The sequence below is a fragment of the Nerophis lumbriciformis genome, linkage group LG33 (genome assembly GCF_033978685.3).
Source record: "Nerophis lumbriciformis linkage group LG33, RoL_Nlum_v2.1, whole genome shotgun sequence".
Lineage (NCBI taxonomy): Eukaryota > Metazoa > Chordata > Actinopteri > Syngnathiformes > Syngnathidae > Nerophis > Nerophis lumbriciformis.
The window spans coordinates 2,291,249-2,312,500 of record NC_084580.2 but is presented as its reverse complement, the minus strand read 5'-3'; the positions used below and the strand labels follow the sequence as shown (position 1 = coordinate 2,312,500).

Below are 21,252 nucleotides of genomic sequence, written 5' to 3'. Positions count from 1 at the left end.
ACGCTCAGGTCCTTAATTGAGGTTATTTTAATATCAGTATTTTTTAAACTTTCTGACTTCTTGTAGATTAACTGCAACGGCTTCACTGTTAGCGACCAGCGGGGTCTTCAGGCCGTGGGAGTGGGCCTCTTCCCCAACCTGTGTCTCGTCAATCATGACTGCTGGCCCAACTGCACTGTCATCCTGAACCACGGCAAGTAAGTCACCTGTGTTAGTCACGTCTATAACCCCTAAGTGGGCATTTGTTGTTTTTGCTGTGCGTGACGTTGCAGTACGTCTGTTTGTGTGTGTGTGTGTGTGTGTGTGTGTGTGTGTGTGTGTGTGTGTGTGTGTGTGTGTAAAACTGCTCCCTGTTTGTCTTTCAGTCAATCGGCTGTGAATACTATGTATCATTCTCAACCGAGGTGTGTTATTTCTAAAGATAAGGCTTGTGTGTGTGTGTTGTCTATTAAAAATGGCACTGAGAACACAGTCAATGCTTCAGCACACCCTCCCATCTTTGTAGCGCACCTGAGGTTACATCCCAACATTCCGATACTTTAAAATAGGGGTGTCAAACGTAAGGCCCATGGGCCGGATCAGGCCCGCGAACAGGTTTTCATCCGGCCCGCGGGATGAGTTTGCCAAGTGTAAAAATGAGCCATTTTTGAGTTTCTTTCATTTTTGAATGAAAGAAACTGCTGTTCTAAATGTGTCCACTAGATGTCACAATAGCAATTCTTTGTATCTTTGTAGATGGTGCTACATATGTAAAGAAAAGTAAACCACATGATGTTAGTGCACCAGTCGAGGAAATTGAGCAAACTATATAAATAACTAGAGATGTCAAATAATATCGGCCTGTCGTATTTATCGGCCTGCCGATATTATCGGCCGATAAATGCGTTAAAATGTAATATCGGAAATTATCGGTATCGTTTTTTTTAAATTATCGGTATCGTTTTTTTATTTATTCATTTTATTATTATTTTTTTTTATTTGTATTTTTTTTTATTAAATCAACATAAAAAACACAAGATACACTTACAATTAGTGCACCAACCCAAAAAACCTCCCTCCCCCATTTACACTCATTCACACTCATTCACACAAAAGGGTTGTTTCTTTCTGTTATTAATATTCTGGTTCCTACATTATATATCAATATATATCAATACAGTCTGCAAGGGATACAGTCCGTAAGCACACATGATTGTGCGTGCTGCTGGTCCACTAATAGTACTAACCTTTAACAGTTAATTTTAGTAATTTTCATTAATTACTAGTTTCTACGTAACTGTTTTTATATTGTTTTACTTTTTTTTTTATTCAAGAAAATGTTTTTAATTTATTTATCTTATTTTATTTCATTACTTTAAAAAAAAAGTACCTTATCTTCACCATACCTGGTTGTCCAAATTAGGCATAATAATGTGTTAATTCCACGACTGTATGTATCGGTTGATATCGGTATCGGTTTATATCGGTATCGGTTTATATCGGTATCAGTAATTAAAGAGTTGGACAATATCGGAATATCGGATATCGGCAAAAAGCCATTATCGGACATCCCTATAAATAACATCCTGTAATTTGATTTTGATATTATTATTTTGTCTTGATCGATTAAAGATAACACCAATGAATCGACTGATGAACATTATCACATAATCTATTCAGATTCTATTCATAGATTTATCTCCATGTGGCCCCCGATCTAAAATGAGTTTGACACCCCTGCTTTAAAAGCTTGAACCTTTTACCGGAATCCTCACAGTGCACTTCCTCTTTTCTCCTTATTTTCACATCATTCACCCTAACCTGTTTTTCTAAACGGTTTAATCCTCCACGCAGAAGCTGTTTTGTCACTTTGTGTGCACAGTGTGAGTGCGGTGTGTGTTGTCATGGTTTTTCACTTTACATTCTCTTATAATAAACCGTATTTACATGAACTGAAACATTGTTTAAAGCAACAATGTGTCGTAGTTGAGATACTTTATCAATCAATCAATCAATATTTATTTATATAGCCCTAAATCACGAGTGTCTCAAAGGGCTGCACAATCCTTTGAAGGAAATTACTTTGGTACAGCAGCCTTATTTACAGATACACTATATTGCCAAAAGTATTTGGCCACCTGCCTTAGTTCACATATGAACTTGAAGTGCCATCCCATTCCTAACCCATAGGGTTCAATATGATGTCGGTCCACCTTTTGCAGCTATTACAGCTTCAACTCTTCTGAGAAGGCTGTCCACAAGGTTGCAGAGTGTGTTTATAGGAATTTCCGACCATTCTTTCAAAAGCGCATTGGTGAGGTCACACACTGATGTTGGTCGAGAAGGCCTGGCTCTCAGTCTCCGTTTTAATTCATCCCAAAGGTGTTCTATCGGGTTCAGGTCAGGACTCTGTGCAGACCAGTCAAGTTCATCCACACCAGACTCTGTCATCCATGTATCTATGGACCTTGCTTTGTGCACTGGCACACAGTGATGTTGGAAGAGGAAGGGGCCCGCTCCAAACTGTTCCCACAAGGTTGGGAGCATGGAGTTATCCAAAATATTTTGGTATCCTGGAGCATTCAAAGTTCATTTCACTGGAACTAAGGGGCCAAGCCCAACTCCTGAAAAACAACACCACACCATAATTCCTCCTCCACCACATTTCACACTCGGCACAATGCAGTCCGAAATGTACCGTACTCCTGGCAACCTCCAAACCCAGACTCGTCCATCAGATTGCCAGATGGAAAAGTGTGATTCATCACTCCAGAAAACGCGTTTCCACTGCTATAGAGTCCAGCGGCAACGTGCTTTACACCACTGCATCCCACGCTTTGCATTGGACTTGGTGATGTATGGCTTATATGCAGCTTCTCGGCCAAGGAAACCCATTCCATGAGGCTCTCTGCGTACTGTGCGTGGGCTAATTGGAAAGTCACATGAAGTTTGGAGCTCTGTAACAACTAACTGTGCAGAAAGTCTTTGCACTATGCGCTTCAGTATCCGCTGACCCCTTTCTGTCAGTTTACGTGGCCTACCACTTGGTGGCTGAGTTGCTGTTGTTCCCAAACTCTTCCATTTTCTTATAATAAAGCCGACCGTTGACTTTGGAATATTTAGGAGCGAAGAAATTTCACGACTTGATTAGTTGCACAGGTGGCATCCTATGACAGTTCCACGCTGGAAATCACTGAGCTCCTGAGAGTGGCCCATTCTTTCACAAATGTTTGTAGAAACAGTCTCCATGCCTAAGTGCTTGATTTTATACACCTGTGGCCGGGCCAAGTGATTAGGACACCTGATTCTCATCATTTGGATGGGTGGCCAAATACTTTTGGCAATATGATGTATGTTTCTTAATGCCACTGTAACCCTCATTGTAGTTATTTTTTGCACGAGATGGCCAATTTAATTGAGGTCAAGGGTCATATTTAGCTTTTTCCACCAGTTGTTCTCAAATGTTCTGAGATTATTGCCAAACAAATAATCCTGCTATTTTACAACATGACGAAATAAAAAGTGACTTTGTGAGAACAACTGTTATGAGGAAACTTCTTTCTTTCTTTCTTTCTTTTCTCATGTAAATGCTAACATCATTACCGTACCTCTTCACTTCCATCTTTCCCCATCACCGATTGGACTAAAACAACACAGCAAGGCAACAACTTCAATGGGTCAAAAGTCAGCACGTCAACAATGTTTCTCGCCCCAATTCTCAGGATTGAGCTGCGTTCATCTGGTAAGATTGCAGAGGGTGAGGAGCTGACCGTCTCCTACGTGGACTTCATCAATCTCTCAGAGGAGAGACGGAGACTACTAAAGACGCAATACTTCTTTGACTGCACCTGCGAACACTGCAAGAACCGTATCAAGGATGACCTCAAGATGGCAGGAAGAGAGCAGGAAGGTGTCAAGGTTGGCCTCTCCTTTCTCTTTGCGCCGTGGAAATGTTGCCTCATCTTCTCTGGTAGGAGGCAAACTGGGTTGAAATGTTTGGCCCTACAATTAGCAGAGACATGTCTGATAAGCAGTGGCGGGCCGTGCGTTTCCCACCTGGGCTTTCAGCGATGTCCTGTGTCCAATGATTACCTCTCAAAATACCATCATTTATGTCACCACATGACCATTGCTGGGGAAATACTATGCAGAAACACATTTACACACTACTGTGCAGTGAAAAACCATCAACAGTGTACAAAACGGGTTACTTTCTGGCGCATTTAAAAATCAATAAACCCGCATTAGCAATTAAAACATATGTGATACTGTCAAAATTAAATTAGAAAAAAAATTATTAAACGTGAAAAAATAAAGAAATACAATATCTGAACACACAATTTGTAGTACCTGGCCTACATAGTCTCACAATATGTTGTTTCTCTTTAAATATCCGTCTTGAAAAGGGCCTTGCAAATATATGTGTTGTCTTGTCTAATCATAAAAGATGCAGACAAGGCTTGTTTGCGGAGTTCTTAAAGTTTACTCCACAACGTGCTCATCAAAAACATCCTACTACATTCAACAACCTAAGTGGGGCATGCTCTTCACTACTGTGGCATGCTGGGTAATGGAGTTCTTATGTTACCTAGCTCATAAAATCACAATATATATCTGCCTTAGGTCATCTAGAACAGTGTTTTTCAACCACTGTGCCGCGGCACACTAGTGTACCGTGGGATATTGTTTGGTGTGCCGTGGTAAATTATGTAATTTCACCTAATTGGGTTAAAAATATTATTTGCAAACCAGTAATTATTTGTGATGTCAAGAGATCGGCAGAGTAACCGTGTAATACTCTTCCATATCAGTAGGTGGCAGCAGGTAGCTAATTGCTTTGTAGACATCAGGAACATGATATGTCGTGATCCCAATATGCAGGTGACAGTGGGAGGCAGCGTGGAGGTAAAAAGGTGTATAATGCTTAAACCAAAAATAAACAAAAGGCATGGAAGCTTAGGAGTGGCTACGCAAAACGAAAATAAAACTGAACTGGCTGCAAAGTAAACAAAAACAGAATGCTGGACGACAGCAAAGACTTACAGCGTGTGGCGCAGCAGACGGCGTCCACAAAGTACATCTCTACATGACATTACAATCAACAACAAAATAGGAGCGCCAGACAAGAACTAAAACACTACACACAGGAAAACACCAAAATACTCCAAATAAGTCACAGCGTGATGTGACAGGTGGTGACAGTACACCTACTTTGAGACGAGCTACAGTGCATGGTTGGTTATGGTTAGAATTTTTATCCAACAATTGCGAAAACAACTTTTCACTGTCAATATCGGGTGCTGAGTTTAATTCTTTTATGTTTTTTGCTGGTGGTGTGCCCTGGGACTTTTTCAATGAAAAAAAATGTGCCTCGGCTCAGAAAAGGTTGAAAAACACTGATCTAGAAGGCCTTACTGACAACAACTTGTGATCTTATTGGCTATCGCAACTGTCCATCAACTGTATGTCCCCGTTCACTTACAGTGCACGGACGCCCGCATTGTTGATTCTGAAGGCCTCGGGCAGATTTGGTACAGCATGGCAACAAAAGCTAGCTGAATTCTGATTGGATAAACACTCTAACCTAAAAACAACAGAACTGGAAGGAGCATAATATGACGTGAAGAGAATATGAATAATTTTAGATATTTAGTGAAAGTAACTTGAAAATTACTTTTGTCTTTAATTATGATCATGATTTCTGGTTATGTTAGGCCAGCAGAGAAGGCCTTGCTGGCCCTGACGGCACACCACGGCTGATAAGGGAGACATGAAAACAGAGACCACACTGGCTATTAGAAGCATAAGAGAATTCCAACTACGTGAAGTTTTTATCTGTGTGTTTGGATCCATACATGTCTCTAAACAGCTAAATATAGAAACCACCACTCGGTTCCCTAATTTATTTTTACTGCAAACTAATCAGTGATGCTTTAATTAGAACATATATTTTAAAAAGGAGGGTGCATAAAAACTACACCTTCCTCTTACTGACATGATGGCTGTGTAAGATACATTTTGCAATGCAAATATATGTTCCGTTAAACCCCGAATGGGAACATAAACTTGCCGGTGGCGTTCTTGTTGTACTCTTTGATTTGAAAAACTGTGAGAGAGTTGCAAACAACCTTTGAACAAAAACAACATTTGGATGATCATGTTGTTTTGAAACTGAAACAGTGGTGTGTATTAACTGTAAAATGCACATTACAAACAGAAAAATAGCACTATATGTTGAAACACTGAAATCAGTAAGATTAAAATAATAATTTCCACAAAAAGCTGGGAATTATTATATTATTTTTCTTGTTTTACTTGCATCTTGTTGCTTGGTAGAATTCTTGAGGTGTGTACAGCGAGCTCAGCCAGACAGTGTACCAACTGAAGAAATCGAAAAAAAAACCCCCAGTATTATCAAAAGTATTATGCAACATGTGTATTTAGAGTCTAAATACACATGTACTTTTGATAATACTGTTTTTTGTCTACATTTTAGACACATTCATTTCGAAAGTGAATTAACACTGTTTTAAACAAAATGTATCAAATGACAGTGAAAAGAAAGTGAAATAAAGAGTACCATCTGGTGGGGCAGTGGAACTAGTAATACTTTGGCTTAAGAAGATCCAAATATTATGTCTCATTTTTGGTAAATTTTACATTTTAAGTATATATAACATTTTTCTAACTATTTTACATCTCAGTATTAGTTAAAAAAAATAGCTGCAGTTTGCTACAAGCATCAATAGCTAGGAATTTGTTGCTTTAACTACGTGATGAAATACAGTATTCCCTCGTTAATTGCATGTACTGTAATTGGCTGCGGCCTTTACCATGGCAAATACATTTGTGCAATGTTGGATTTTTATTTCCAAATAAATTACTGTATTTTCATTGTTGGACCAACAGCACAAAACAGTTTACAACCTTCTTAATGTGTTTCAATACTATACTAGTATTATTTATTATACTTATTTTGTATACTAATAAAGAGAATAGCATAAATACAATTTAATTCAAGGCTTAACTTAAGTCAAAAATTCTAAATAATGTGTCAACCCCCCCAAAAAAAACAACTTGTGATTAAGTGAAGCCGCCAGGGGTACTCAAAAAATTGATTCGCATCCAAATTGGGATTTTTATTTATTGCTTTGCAATAGCTGTACAATTCTTAGGATATACATTTACAAAGCAATTGAGAAGACATACAAATATATTACTTAAATAAAAAAATAAATACAATTGTATTTTGGTATCAATGATAAAAACAAATATATATATATATATATATATATATATATATATATATACAGGTAAAAGCCAGTAAATTAGAATATTTTGAAAAACTTGATTTATTTCAGTAATTGCATTCAAAAGGTGTAACTTGTACATTATATTTATTCATTGCACACAGACTGATGCATTCAAATGTTTATTTCATTTAATTTTGATGATTTGAAGTGGCAACAAATGAAAATCCAAAATTCCGTGTGTCACAAAATTAGAATATTACTTAAGGCTAATACAAAAAAGGGATTTTTAGAAATGTTGGCCAACTGAAAAGTATGAAAATGAAAAATATGAGCATGTACAATACTCAATACTTGGTTGGAGCTCCTTTTGCCTCAATTACTGCGTTAATGCGGCGTGGCATGGAGTCGATGAGTTTCTGGCACTGCTCAGGTGTTATGAGAGCCCAGGTTGCTCTGATAGTGGCCTTCAACTCTTCTGCGTTTTTGGGTCTGGCATTCTGCATCTTCCTTTTCACAATACCCCACAGATTTTCTATGGGGCTAAGGTCAGGGGAGTTGGCGGGCCAATTTAGAACAGAAATACCATGGTCCGTAAACCAGGCACGGGTAGATTTTGCGCTGTGTGCAGGCGCCAAGTCCTGTTGGAACTTGAAATCTCCATCTCCATAGAGCAGGTCAGCAGCAGGAAGCATGAAGTGCTCTAAAACTTGCTGGTAGACGGCTGCGTTGACCCTGGATCTCAGGAAACAGAGTGGACCGACACCAGCAGATGACATGGTACCCCAAACCATCACTGATGGTGGAAACTTTACACTAGACTTCAGGCAACGTGGATCCTGTGCCTCTCCTGTCTTCCTCCAGACTCTGGGACCTCAATTTCCAAAGGAAATGCAAAATTTGCATGGTTGGGTGATGGTTTGGGGTGCCATGTCATCTGCTGGTGTCGGTCCACTCTGTTTCCTGAGATCCAGGGTCAACGCAGCCGTCTACCAGCAAGTTTTAGAGCACTTCATGCTTCCTGCTGCTGACCTGCTCTATGGAGATGGAGATTTCGAGTTCCAACAGGACTTGGCGCCTGCACACAGCGCAAAATCTACCAAGTCATCAAAACTATGAATGAACACGTGGAGTTATGTACTTAACAAAAAAAGGTGAAATAACTGAAAACGTGTTTTATATTCTATTTTTTTTTAAATAGCCACCCTTCTGATTAATGCTTTGCACACTCTTGGCATTCTCTCGATGAGCTTCAAACACCTGTGAAGTGAAAACCATTTAAGGTGACTACCTCTTGAAGCTCATTGAGTGAATGCCAAGAGTGTGCGAAAAAGTAATCAGAGCAAAGGGTGGCTGTTTTGAAGAAACTCGAATATAAAACATGTTTTCAGTTATTTCACCTTTTTTTTGTTAAGTACAAAACTCCACATGTGTTCATTCATAGTTTTGATGCCTTCAGTGACAATCTACAATGTAAATAGCAACACATTGAATGAGAAGGTGTGTCCAAACTTTTGGCCTGTACTGTGTGTGTGTGTGTGTGTGTGTGTGTGTGTGTGTGTGTGTATGTATGTGTATGTATGTATGTATGTATATATATATATATATATATATATATATATATAGTTTTGATGCCTTCAGTGACAATCTACAATGTAAATAGTCATGAAAATAAATATAACACATTGAATGAGAAGGTGTGTCCAAACTTTTGACCTGTACTGTGTGTGTGTGTGTGTGTGTGTGTGTGTGTGTGTGTATATATATATATATATATATATATATATATATATATATACACACACACAAGTATATATATACTTTTGGCCTTTGTATGTGTGTATATATATATATCCATCCATCCATTCTATCTATCTATATGTGATGTGGCGAGGGACAACTGTATATTGTAGTGTGCCATCAGGACAAATCTTGTGTTTATGGGCCTGCTCAACACCCCTTTGAATTGCGGAGAGAGAGATGATTTTCTAAATAAGGGTATATGCACGACTGTACAGTATGCTAAAATGTGATGATCAGTATGTTGTAATTAAGCATCCCCTTTCTGGCTTCTTTCAGCTTTCTGAGGAACAAGTGAAAGAGGCAACAGATTACTGCTTCCAGATGTTGGACAAGATGGAAGAGGCCCGATTAAAAGGCGACTACCACGAGGTAAATGATTATATGAGTTCCTTTCTTCGCCATTTCACGTTCCCTTTACCTTTAATGCTCTTCGTCCTGAATTCCCTCAGGTGGTGAAAATCTGCAAAGAGTGCATAGAGAAGACAGAGCCTATTCTTGCTGACACCCACATCTACCTGCTGAGGATGTGGAGCACCATGAGTGAGGTGCAGGCCTACCTGCAGTACTTTGAAGATGCTGCAGACTACGCACGCAAAATGGTGGAGGGCTACTTGTAAGAAGAACGGAATCTTTTAAGTTTTCACTTTAGCGGTACAGTTCAGTTTATCATGGTACTTGCTTGCGTTTCCACAGTACACACACAAACAACGTCTCATCTCTATTACTGCTCTGGTACTAGCTCCTATGATTGGAAATTGTCAGATCACATTAGTCCCACTGTTCTGTGTCGATGAAGCTACCTTACCAACTGTAAGCAATACGTGAAGCTAGGCGAACACACTTCCACAACTCTAAATATATCTCGTGGCATATCCCAGGGACCAATACTCGGACCAAAATTGTTCAATCTCTATATGAATGACATTTGTACATTTACAAAAGCCTTATATTTAGTTTTATTTGTAGATGACACAACTGTGTTTTGTTCAGGAGAGAACACACAGAGGCTAATACACATAGTAACAGAAGAAATAAAAAAATAAAGAGATGGTTTGAAAAAAAAAGGAAATCTTTAAAGGGGAACTACCGTATTTTTCGGATTATAAGTCGCAGTTTTTTTCATAGTTTGGCCGGGGGTGCGACTTATACTCAGGAGCGACTTATGTGTGAAGTTATTAACACATCACCGTAAAATATCAAATAATATTATTAAGCTCATTCACGTAAGAGACTAGACGTATAAGATTTCATGGGATTTAGCGATTAGGAGTGACGGATTGTTTGGTAAACGTATAGCATGTTCTATATGTTATAGTTATTTGAATGACTCTTACCATAATATGTTACGTTAACATACCAGTTGGTTATTTATGCGTCATATAACGTACACTTATTCAGCCTGTTGTTCACTATTCTTTATTTATTTTAAATTGCCTTTCAAATGTCTGTTCTTGGTGTCGGCTTTTATCAAATAAATTTCCCCAAAAAATGCGACTTATACTCCAGTGCGACTTATATATGTTTTTTTCCTTCTTTATTATGCGTTTTCGGCCGGTGCGACTTATACTCCGGAGCGACTTATACTCCGAAAAATACGGTACCCTTTAAAAATAAAAAAATGTTGCCTATCCTTCACAATCATTATGAAAGACATGACGACTGATGTATTTTTTTTAATGCATTCTAACTCGTAAATAAAAGTCCTCTGTTCCGCCCATGAAATCCAATAAAAAAACCTTCCAAAAAGCGCCAACAATACTCCATTTACATTTCGTGACTTGAATATTAATCAAGTATTAGTGATATTGTTATTATAAGCGCTAACGAAGACCAACTATTTGTAGCGACGCCGTGATCACAAGCTTGTGTGTCAATGTTGACATGATCGACTGATCAGCTGCTTCCTCGTTTCCTTGCTCATCAAAGTTTATCGTAGATCCTAAATCATGGAAAGTAGAAGGACGAAGACGTATTCCGACGACTTAGTTCACCAATTTAGACCCGAAAATGCCAAACGACACAAACATTTGACATTTGGTTTTACCCCATTTTTCTTTGTGAGGATTTTCTACATTTGATCTGCAAATAAAATGTATTATTTTTTCCACATTAGTTGCAGCAATAATAGTAGCTATTCTTTCCTGGGGTCTAAAATTAAAATCCGCTTTGACATGTAGAACATTAAGGCAAAAGGGAATGCACACACTGTATATACAGTTGCGATCAAAAGTTTACATACACTTGTAAAGAACATAATGTCATGGCTGTCTTGAGTTTCCAATAATTTCTACAACTCTTATTTTTTTGTGATAGAGTGATTGGAGCACATACTTGTTGGTCACAAAAAACATTCATGAAGTTTGCTTCTTTTATGAATTTATTATGGGTCTACTGAAAATGTGACCAAATCTGCTGGGTCAAAAGTATACATACAGCAATGTTAATATTTGGTTACATGTCCCTTGGCTAGTTTCACTGCAATAAGGCGCTTTTGGTAGCCATCCACAAGCTTCTGGTTGAATTTTTGAACACTCATTTTGACAAAATGGGTGCAGTTCAGCTAAATTTGTTGGTTTTCTGACATGGACTTGTTTCTTCAGCATTGTCCACAGGTTTAAGTCAGGACTTTGGGAAGGCCATTCTACTCAGTGGCCTAGTGGTTAGAGTGTCCGCCCTGAAATCGGTAGGTTGTGAGTTCAAACCCCGGCCGAGTCATACCAAAGACTGTAAAAATGGGACCTATTACCTCCCTGCTTGGCACTCAGCATCAAGGGTTGGAATTGGGGGTTAAATCAGCAAAAATTATTCCCGGGCGCGGCACAGCTGCTGCCCACTGCTCCCCTCACCTCCCAGGGGGTGATCAAAAGGGATGGGTCAAATGCAGAGGACAAATTTCACCACACCTAGTGTGTGTGTGACAATCATTGGTACTTTAACTTTAACTTTAATTCTAAAACCTTCATTCTAGCCTGATTTAGCCATTCCTTTACCACTTTTGACGTGTGTTTGGGGTCATTGTCCTGTTGGAACACCCAACTGCGCCCAAGACCCAACCTCCGGGCTGATGATTTTAGGTTGTCCTGAAGAATTTGATGGAAAAATGAAACAACGGTTCCACATTAATTACGTGCAAAAGTTATGCCATGGAAAGCCATAAAAGTACAAAAGGTACAGATTTGCATGCAATCACATAAGATGCCACAAAAAAAAAGACCAAAAAGAATATGATAGTCATTCTTGTGTAAATATATAAAGTTTTAATATATTACAAAAAGTTACTGAATTATTTCCTGAAATAAAAATATAAAAAAAATTAGGCAAATACATATAGACCATATTTTTCAGAGTATAAGTCGCTCCGGAGTATAAGTCGCACCGGCCGAAAATGCATAATAAAGAAGGAAAACACATGTATAAGTCGCACTGGAGTATAAGTCGCATTTTTTGGGGAAATTTATTTGATAAAACCCAACACCAAGAATAGACATTTGAAAGGCAATTTAAAATAAATAAAGAATAGTGAACAACAGGCTGAATAAATGTACGTTATATGAGGCATAAATAACCAACTGAGAACGTGCCTGGTATGTTAACGTGACATATTATGGTAAGAGTCATTCAAATAACTATAACATATAGAACATGCTATACGTTTACCAAACAATCTGTCACTCCTAATCGCTAAATCCCATGAAATCTTATACGTCTAGTCTCTTGCGTGAATGAGCTAAATAATATTATTTGATATTTTACGGTAATGTGTTAATAATTTCACACATAAGTCGTTCCTGAATATGAGTCGCACCCCCGGCCAAACTATAGTCCGAAAAATATGGTATATATATTTTGTTGTTTTTTAAATTATTGCTGTGGAGAAGGAAATATGACATGCGCAACTCTGGTCAATGAGCCCAATAAATAATTACATATTATTTGGCGCTATAAGCTCAAGATGATCCCACACTTTTTTCTTTATCTTAGTTCTATTTAGATCAATGAAGACGTAAACTGATGTCAAACACGCCACTCCTCTGACTTCATTTAGTACGAGCTGTGTCAGTCAAGTGCTCAAGTTAAAGTTAAAGTACCAATGATTGTCACACACACACACTAGGTGTGGTGAAATTGACCTCTACATTTGACCCATGCCCTTTTCCCCACCCCCTGGGAGGTGAGGGGAGCAGTGAGCAGCAGCGGTGACCGCGCTCGGGAATAATTTTTTGGTGATTTAACCCCCAATTCCAACCCTGGATGCTGAGTGCCAAACAGGGAGGTAGTGGGTCCCATTTTTATAGTCTTTGGTATGACTTGTGTTTCCTGATAATCACATGTTGGTGCTTCAGTCACTTGACACAGCAGCTATACTGTATCTAATGTGTTTTTTTCTTCAACTGACACACACATCGAGGCATCGAGGCACACAGTATCACTCGTGGCCCATGAGGCATCGATGCTTCTGTATCTTTCGACCCACCACTCCAAATCGGTGACAAAGTAGTGGTACCAAATGGGACATTTACAATAGTAACATAATATGATGCGTACCAACTGAATCCTTGAACCAAGTCTCATTTTTCTTGCAAGAATGAAAAAGCTCATGAATGTCATTTTGGTGGATAAATACAATCATCCAATGGTTTGACAGAAAGCTGTACCACCCGAACAACCCCACTCTCGGGATGTCCGCCATGCGAGCAGGAGTCACACACTGGCAAGCCGGCCTGATCGAGGTTGGTCACGGGATGATCTGCAAGGCCTACGCTATTCTCATGGTCACACACGGTCCCATGCATCCCATCACCAAGGACTTGGAGGTAAAACAAATGCACACACATAATATCTGAAAAATCTTGTGATGTTGCCGCCAGCTGATTGGATTATTTTAAGTCCTATATCTGATGATTAAACCCAGAGAGCAGGAAATGTGGTCTAAATATGTTTAAATATATTATTTTAGATCAGGTCATAACCACTTTGCATGAGAATATACAGTACATTGTAACTGACAAACTGTCTTCAATGCATCATTAGAAGTTGTGACTGAGCTCAAGGAATTCTGCCCAGCAACAAGTGCAGCATAATCTGTGTTGCCACTGTGTTTTTCAAGGTTCCCCCCATACAACACACACACGTCTGAACTACAAAACCCAAAACCAGTGAAGTTTGCACGTTGTGTAAATCGTAAATAAAAACCGAATACAATGATTTGCAAATCCTTTTCAACTTATATTCAATTGAATAGACTGCAAAGACAAGATATTAAATGTACAAACTGAGAAACATATTTTTTATTTGCAAATAATCATTATCTTGGAATTTAATGGCAGCAACACGTTGCAAAAAAGTTGGCACAGGAGCATTTTTAACCACTGTGTTACATGGCTTTTCCTTTTAACAACACTCAGTAAATTTTTAAGATTTCCAGGTGGAATTATTTCCCATTCTTGCTTGATGTACAGCTTAAGTTGTTCAACAGTCCGGGGTCTCTGTTGTGGTATTTGACGCTTTATAATGCGCCACACATTTTCAATGAGAGACAGGTCTGGACTACAGGTAGGCCAGTCTATTACTTGCACTCTTTTACTACGAAGCCACGCTGTTGTAACACTTGGCTTGGCATTGTCTTGCTGAAATAAGCCGGGGCGTCCATGATAACGTTGCTTGGATGGCAACATATGTTGCTCCAAAACCTGTATGTACCTTTCAGCATTAATGGTGCCTTCACAGACGTGTAAGTTACCCATGCCTTGGGCACTAATACACCCCCATACCATCACAGATGCTGGCTTTTCAACTTTGCGCCTATAACAATCCGGATGGTTCTTTTCCTCTTTGTTCCGGAGGACACGACGTCCACAGTTTCCAAAAACAATTTGAAATGTGAACTCGTCAGACCACAAAACACTTTTACACTTTGCATCAGTCCATCTTAGATGAGCTCGGGCCAAGCGAAGCCGCCGGCGTTTCTGGGTGTTGTTGATAAATGACTTTGGCTTTGCATAGTAGAGTTTTAACTTGCACTTACAGATGTAGCGACAAACTGTAGTTACTGACAGTGATTTTCTGATATGTGGAGATATCCTTTACACATTGATGTCACTTTATGATGCAGTACCTCCTGAGGGATCGAAGGTCCGTAATATCATCACTTACGTGCAGTGATTTCTCCAGATTGTCTGAACCTTTTGATGATATTACGGACCGTAGATGGTGAAATCCCTAAATGCCTCGCAATAGCTCGTTGAGAAATGTCGTTCTTAAACTGTACGATAATTTTCTCATGCATTTGTTCACAAAGTGGTGACCCTCGCCCCATCCTTGTTTATGAATGACTGAGCATTTCATGGAAGCTGCTTTTATACCCAATCATGGCACCCACCTGTTCCCAATTAGCCTGTTCACCTGTGGGATGTTCCAAATAAGTGTTTGATGAGCATTCCTCAACTGTCTGTCTTTTTTGCCACGTGTGCCAGCTTCTTTTGAAACATGTTGCAGGCATCAAATTCCAAACAAGCTAATATTTGCCAAAAATAACAAAAGTTTTCCAGTTTGAACGTTAAGTATCTTGTCTTTGCAGTATATTCAATTGAATATAGGTTGAAAAGGATTTGCAAATCATTGTATTATGTTTTTATTTACCATTTACACAACTTGCCAACTTCACTGGTTTTGGGGTTTGTACAATATTGCAAACCACAGAATAAAATAAACAGTATTCAAACACTTCTCTTTACTCTTTTTTTTCGTTGTTTATAGTCTATGCGCACGCAGACCGAGATGGAGCTCAGGATGTTCAAGCAGAATGAGTATGTTTACCACAGCATGAGAGAAGCCGCCCTGAAGAACAGGCCCATGACCATGATGCACGAACCCAAGTCAGTAGAGGAGGGAATCAAGAATCTCTTCCATCGGAAAAAGTAACCAAAAAAAAAAATACACCAATGGAGAATTTAGTCATTAGTTTTTTTCCCCACTTGTCTGTTCCACTTGTCTAATGTGTCACATTAAAATATGCCCTGACAAACTCATGTTCTCTCTGTTCCAAATGACACGTGTTCATGCCACTATTGGTGCGGTTGAACAACTCCTTGAAAAATTAGGTAAACGTATAGGATCTACAATTTAGGGCTGATAAATCACAATTCAGTGAGCACCTCATTAAAACAATAAAAAAACAATGAAGCATAACGAGACCTCGAAACCAAATATTAAATGGGAGCACAGTTGTCCCTTGTTTAATGCTGTTAATTAGTTGCGGACATGGTAGTGATAAGTAGGAATCATTATAAATCAAACATTTTATAACAAAACATAAATTAAAAACGGCTTTCCACCTTCTAAATCAGTGTTTTTCAACCACTGTGCCGCGGCGTGAGATACAGTCTAGTGTGCCGTGGGAGATTATCTAATTTCACCTATTTGGGTTAAAAATATGTTTTGCAAACCAGTAATTATAGTTTGCAAATGATGTGTTGTTGTTGAGTGTCGGTGCTGTTTAGAGCTCGGCAGAGTAACCATGTAATACACTTCCATATCAGTAGGTGGCAGCCGTAGCTAATTGCTTTGTAGATGTCGGAAACAGCGGGAGGCAGTGTGCAGGTAAAAAGGTGTCTAATGTTCAAACCAGAAATAAACAAAAGGTGAGTGCCCCTAAGAAAAGGCATGAAGCTTAGGGAAGGCTATGCAGAAAACTGATGGCTACAAAGTAAACAAAAACAGAATGCTGGACGACAGCAAAGACTTACTGTGGAGCAAAGACAATCATCAACAATGTCCCCACAAAGAAGGATAAAAACAACTGAAATATTCTTGATTGCTAAAACAAAGTAGATCCGGGAAATATCGCTCAAAGGAAGACATGAAACTCCTACAGGAAAATACCAAAAAAAGAGAAAATGTCACCAAAATAGGAGCGCAAGACAAGAACTAAAACACTACGCACAGTAAAACAGCAAAAACGTCCAAATAAGTCAGGGTGTGATGTGACAGGTGGTGACAGTACACCTACTTTGAGACAAGAGCTATAGTCATGCATGCTTGGTTATGGTTTAAAGTCATATCCAACAATTGCGACAACGACTTTTTACTGTCAACTGGGTTTTGTTTTTTAATGATTTCTGCTGGTGGTGTGCATCTGCATTTTTTAGCCGCAAAAAATGTGCCTTGGCTCAAAAAAGGTTGAAAAACACTGTTCTAAATAGAGTCCTCTAGACATGAAATAACACCCTTTAGTCACCTTTCCACTCTTTTAATCCAACATAGTAACGCTTCCTGAGGCTTAGCCAATGAGTGACTAGATTGTAGATACCGCGGTTTCAAAGTCTTCACAATAATGCTAAACAAAAACTTGGTGATTGTAGCTTTTTTTCTGTTGCTTCAGTGTTGGCCGAGTCTGAAAATAAACTACCTCTCCCAGAGTCCTCTGCGCAGTGCGGGACCACCGTGGAAAGCCATAAGCAGGAAGTGAAGTGTCGGAGATTTTTTTTTTTTTTTTGTAGATTTTTCCTGAAAATATCAACATCCAATGCGTGAGCCTAAGTTGTTAGACAATAGGATTTTCAAAAATCATGGCATGTATAGTATGAACATCTTAGCTGCCTGGATGGGTATATGACATTTTTCATTGGTTTAAAACAATTGGGATCAGTTTTAGCTACTTTTGTGCTTTTTAAAACATAAAATTGTTGGTCTAGGTTTATTCAGTAATATCCTGCATTTACCATTTTGCAAAGTGATTTTGATCTGAAAAGCACAGTTTTTTGCAAGTTAAGTGATTATTTTGGACCTGTTGTTCTATACATCTTCAAGGCATCTTGTTAAGACTTCAGCCTTAGGTGACTTAACTGGTCTACTGTATAAATAGGGCCGCTAAGCGAGGCCTTTAGGGCTGGGTAGTTTAGGAGCCCTCACCCTCCACCCACAGACTTTGCATAGTGGCCTTATAAAAACTAATATCTAGGTAATTTACATCACAAAGTTGTTTCTTTCAGGACTTACAACCGCAAGTTTTCCCCTTTTGGAGTAAAAAAAAGACCTACCGTATTTTCCGCACTATAAGGCGCACCTAAAAACCACAATTTTTCTCAAAAGCTGACAGTGCGCCTTATAACCCGGTGCGCTTTATTACGATTCATTTTCATAAAGTTTCGATCTCGCAACTTCGGTAAACAGCCGCCATCTTTTTTCCCGGTAGAACAGGAAGCGCTTCTTCTTCTACGCAAGCAACCGCCAAGGAAAGCACCCGCCCCCATAGAACAGGAAGCGCTTCTTCTTCTACCCGCCCCCGGAAGAAGAAGAAAAAACGCGCGGATATCACCGTACGTTTCATTTCCTGTTTACATCTGTAAAGACCACAAAATGGCTCCTACAAAGCGACAAGGATCCGGTTCATAAAAAGACGCAATCTCTCCATCCGCACACGGATTACTACCGTATTTCACAGCAACTGATATTCCTGTGAACCGCACTGTGGAACGGGAGCACGTACGGTGAATATTCGCACCATAGGGAATGAGAAGTCATCCTTCACTGTGGTTCTAGCTTGCCATGCTAACTTCCACCCATGGTGATATTCAAAAGGAAGACCTTGCCAAAAGAGACCTTTCCAGCCGGCGTCATCATAAAAGCTAACTCGAAGGGTTGGATGGATGAAGAAAAGATGAGCGAGTGGTTAAGGGAAGTTTACGCGAAGAGGCCGGGTGGCTTTTTTCACACAGCTCCGAAGGCGAACACACCTTCACTAAGACGGGCAGACAGCGCCGGACGACATACGCCAACATTTGCCAGTGGATCGTAAATGCCTGGGCAGATATTTCGGTCACAACTGTGGTCCGAGCTTTCCGGAAGGCAGGATTCACAGAACTGCTGCACAACAACAGCGACACTGAATCCGATGACTTCGACGAGACGGAGCCGGCCATTTTTGGATCCCACGCTTGCGCAACTTTTCAATTCGGACACCGAAGACGAAGAATTCGAAGGATTTACGAATGAAGAATAACTTCAGAAGGTGAGCGCTATGTTTATTTTGTGTGTTGTGACATTAACGTTCGAGCAACATTATGTTGCTTTTGCTCTACACCATTTTGAATTTTACTATGTTTGTGATTGCACATTTGCGTACATTTTGGGACAGAGTTGTTAGAACGCTGGTTTTCAATATATTATTAAAGTTTGACTGAACTATCTGACTGTTTTTTTGACATTTACTTTAGCGCAGCGTTTTTTTGACATTCACTTTAGCGCAGCGTAGGCGCGGCTTATAGTCCGGGGCGGCTTATTGGTGGACAAAATTATGAAATATGTAATTCATAGAAGGTGCGGCTAATAATCCGGTGCGCCTTATAGTGCGGAAAATACGGTATATTTTGAATGACATACCAATGAACTTGGACATAAACATCACCAACCTTAAACTACCAATAAAAACAAGTCATCAAGATGGTTGCAAACCCGGAAAAATCCTACTAGTTTGGTGATTTTTTACCTTTTTTGTAATATTTGACGTAAACTGGAATTTATGTATTTTTTATTTATGTATTTGTGCATGTTATAGATTAAGATTACATGATCAAATAAATAAACTGTTCAATAATACATCAAAACAAAATTACAATTAGATTACGTAACCTTCAGTGGGCTATTCTGTGTTCAATATTTCATTATAAACAGGGATTGAACCAGTGACGTGCAGTCAGGTGAGGCGGGGTCTCACGTGCCATCATGGAAAGAAAAAAAATGTAAAAAGAAAAAAAATAATTAAATTGTTATATGTATCCAGTGATTATACTATAAAGATATTTTCCATTTAACTTCACCAGTTTTAGATTATTTTTTATTCAAAATCGCTGAATTTTCACATTTGCCGTTCAAATACTGAGAAGAGACTTGCGGTGAGTCACCAGCCAGTTGAGGCACGTCACTGAGTTGTGCCTCAACATGGATTGCGCAATAACTCGGCTAACTGCTGGCCTGCTGTGCAGTGAGACTGTATTGCTATATGAATTATATTATACATTTCCATAGTTTAGTTAGCTGAGGTATATAATTTACAGTGTATTTTGTCAACAACTGTATGTGTGTAACGTATTTCTTGTGCTGAGCAATCATAAAACTGCTGCGAAGACGCACTGTGTGAGGCTCGCAATAATCCCGCCTCCTGGTGGTTGAGGGCGGTAGTGATCCCAGGGAGCATTTCTGCGACTGCACGGCTGCAGAATAAGTGACAACAAGCAGCAACAGTTAGCAGCGATCGTTTATTTTTTTCCCTATTGCCTGGACTATTAACATGGAGGATTACATATCTAAAATAAAACAGTTTTCTAAACTGGACTTTCAATCGAAGCAGGAGGTAATACTTAAAGGAAGATCTCCATCGAGACAGAGAGACTTTTAAAACTGAAGAAAGATAAGGAAGACTTCTATAAACAAGTTATTCGATGCTTTTGTTCAAAAGGAGCTGCGCATGGACTTCATTTATAAGTAAAGGTAATACCATAATAACGTTTTTTTTTATTAAATGTGCTTTTTTGTGTGCTACAGTTTGTATGTGTACCAATGATTGTCACACACACTAGGTGTGGTCAAATTTGTCCTGTGCATTTGACCCATCCCTTGATCACCCCCTGGGAGGTGAGGGGAGGAGTGGGTAGCAGCGGCACCGCGCCCGGGAATAATTTTTGGTGATTTAACCCCCAATTCCAACCCTTGATGCTGAGTGCCAAGCAGGGAAAAATGCTGGTATGAACTTTTAAACATAACCCGTTAACTGCTGCCAATAAAATGGTGAATAAGATACTCTTTAGGGTTCATATGTTTGTAAATCTGACTGTGATGAAGTCAGTGCCTCACCAGCCATTAACCTCACCGCACGTCACTGGTGAATGTTTATATTCACCTTGGAGAATTCAAACCACCAGTTTAAATAGTATTTAAAGTTAAAGTTAAAGTACCAATAATTGTCACACACACACACACACACACACACACACACACACACACACACACACACACACACACACACACACACACACACACGCACACACACTAGGTGTGGTGAAATTATCCTCTGAATTTGACACATCCCCTTGTTCAACCCCTAAGAGGTGAGGGGAATAGTGAGCAGCAGCGGTGGCTGTGCCCGGGAATCATTTCGGTGATTTAACCCCCAATTCCAAGCCTTGATGCTTACCGCCAAACAGGGAGGCAATTGGTCCCATTT

General features: G+C 39.3%; 1 protein-coding gene across 2 annotated transcripts in view; it reads left to right on the top strand.

The window, feature by feature from the left end:
* smyd1b (SET and MYND domain containing 1b) overlaps positions 1–16,043 on the top strand; it is a 33,585-nt gene extending 17,542 nt beyond the window's left edge. The window contains exons 4-10 of one of the 2 annotated variants that reach the window (XM_061928743.1): positions 67–197; positions 366–404; positions 3,702–3,897; positions 9,309–9,401; positions 9,482–9,645; positions 13,678–13,846; positions 15,789–16,043. In XM_061928743.1, coding sequence (XP_061784727.1) covers positions 67–197; positions 366–404; positions 3,702–3,897; positions 9,309–9,401; positions 9,482–9,645; positions 13,678–13,846; positions 15,789–15,953 — 957 coding nt within the window. In that variant the 3' untranslated portion in view covers positions 15,954–16,043. The remainder of the gene's footprint in view (positions 1–66; positions 198–365; positions 405–3,701; positions 3,898–9,308; positions 9,402–9,481; positions 9,646–13,677; positions 13,847–15,788) is intronic. The other variant, XM_061928742.1, reaches the window with a different exon arrangement.
* The last annotated feature ends 5,209 nt before the right edge of the window (positions 16,044–21,252 follow it).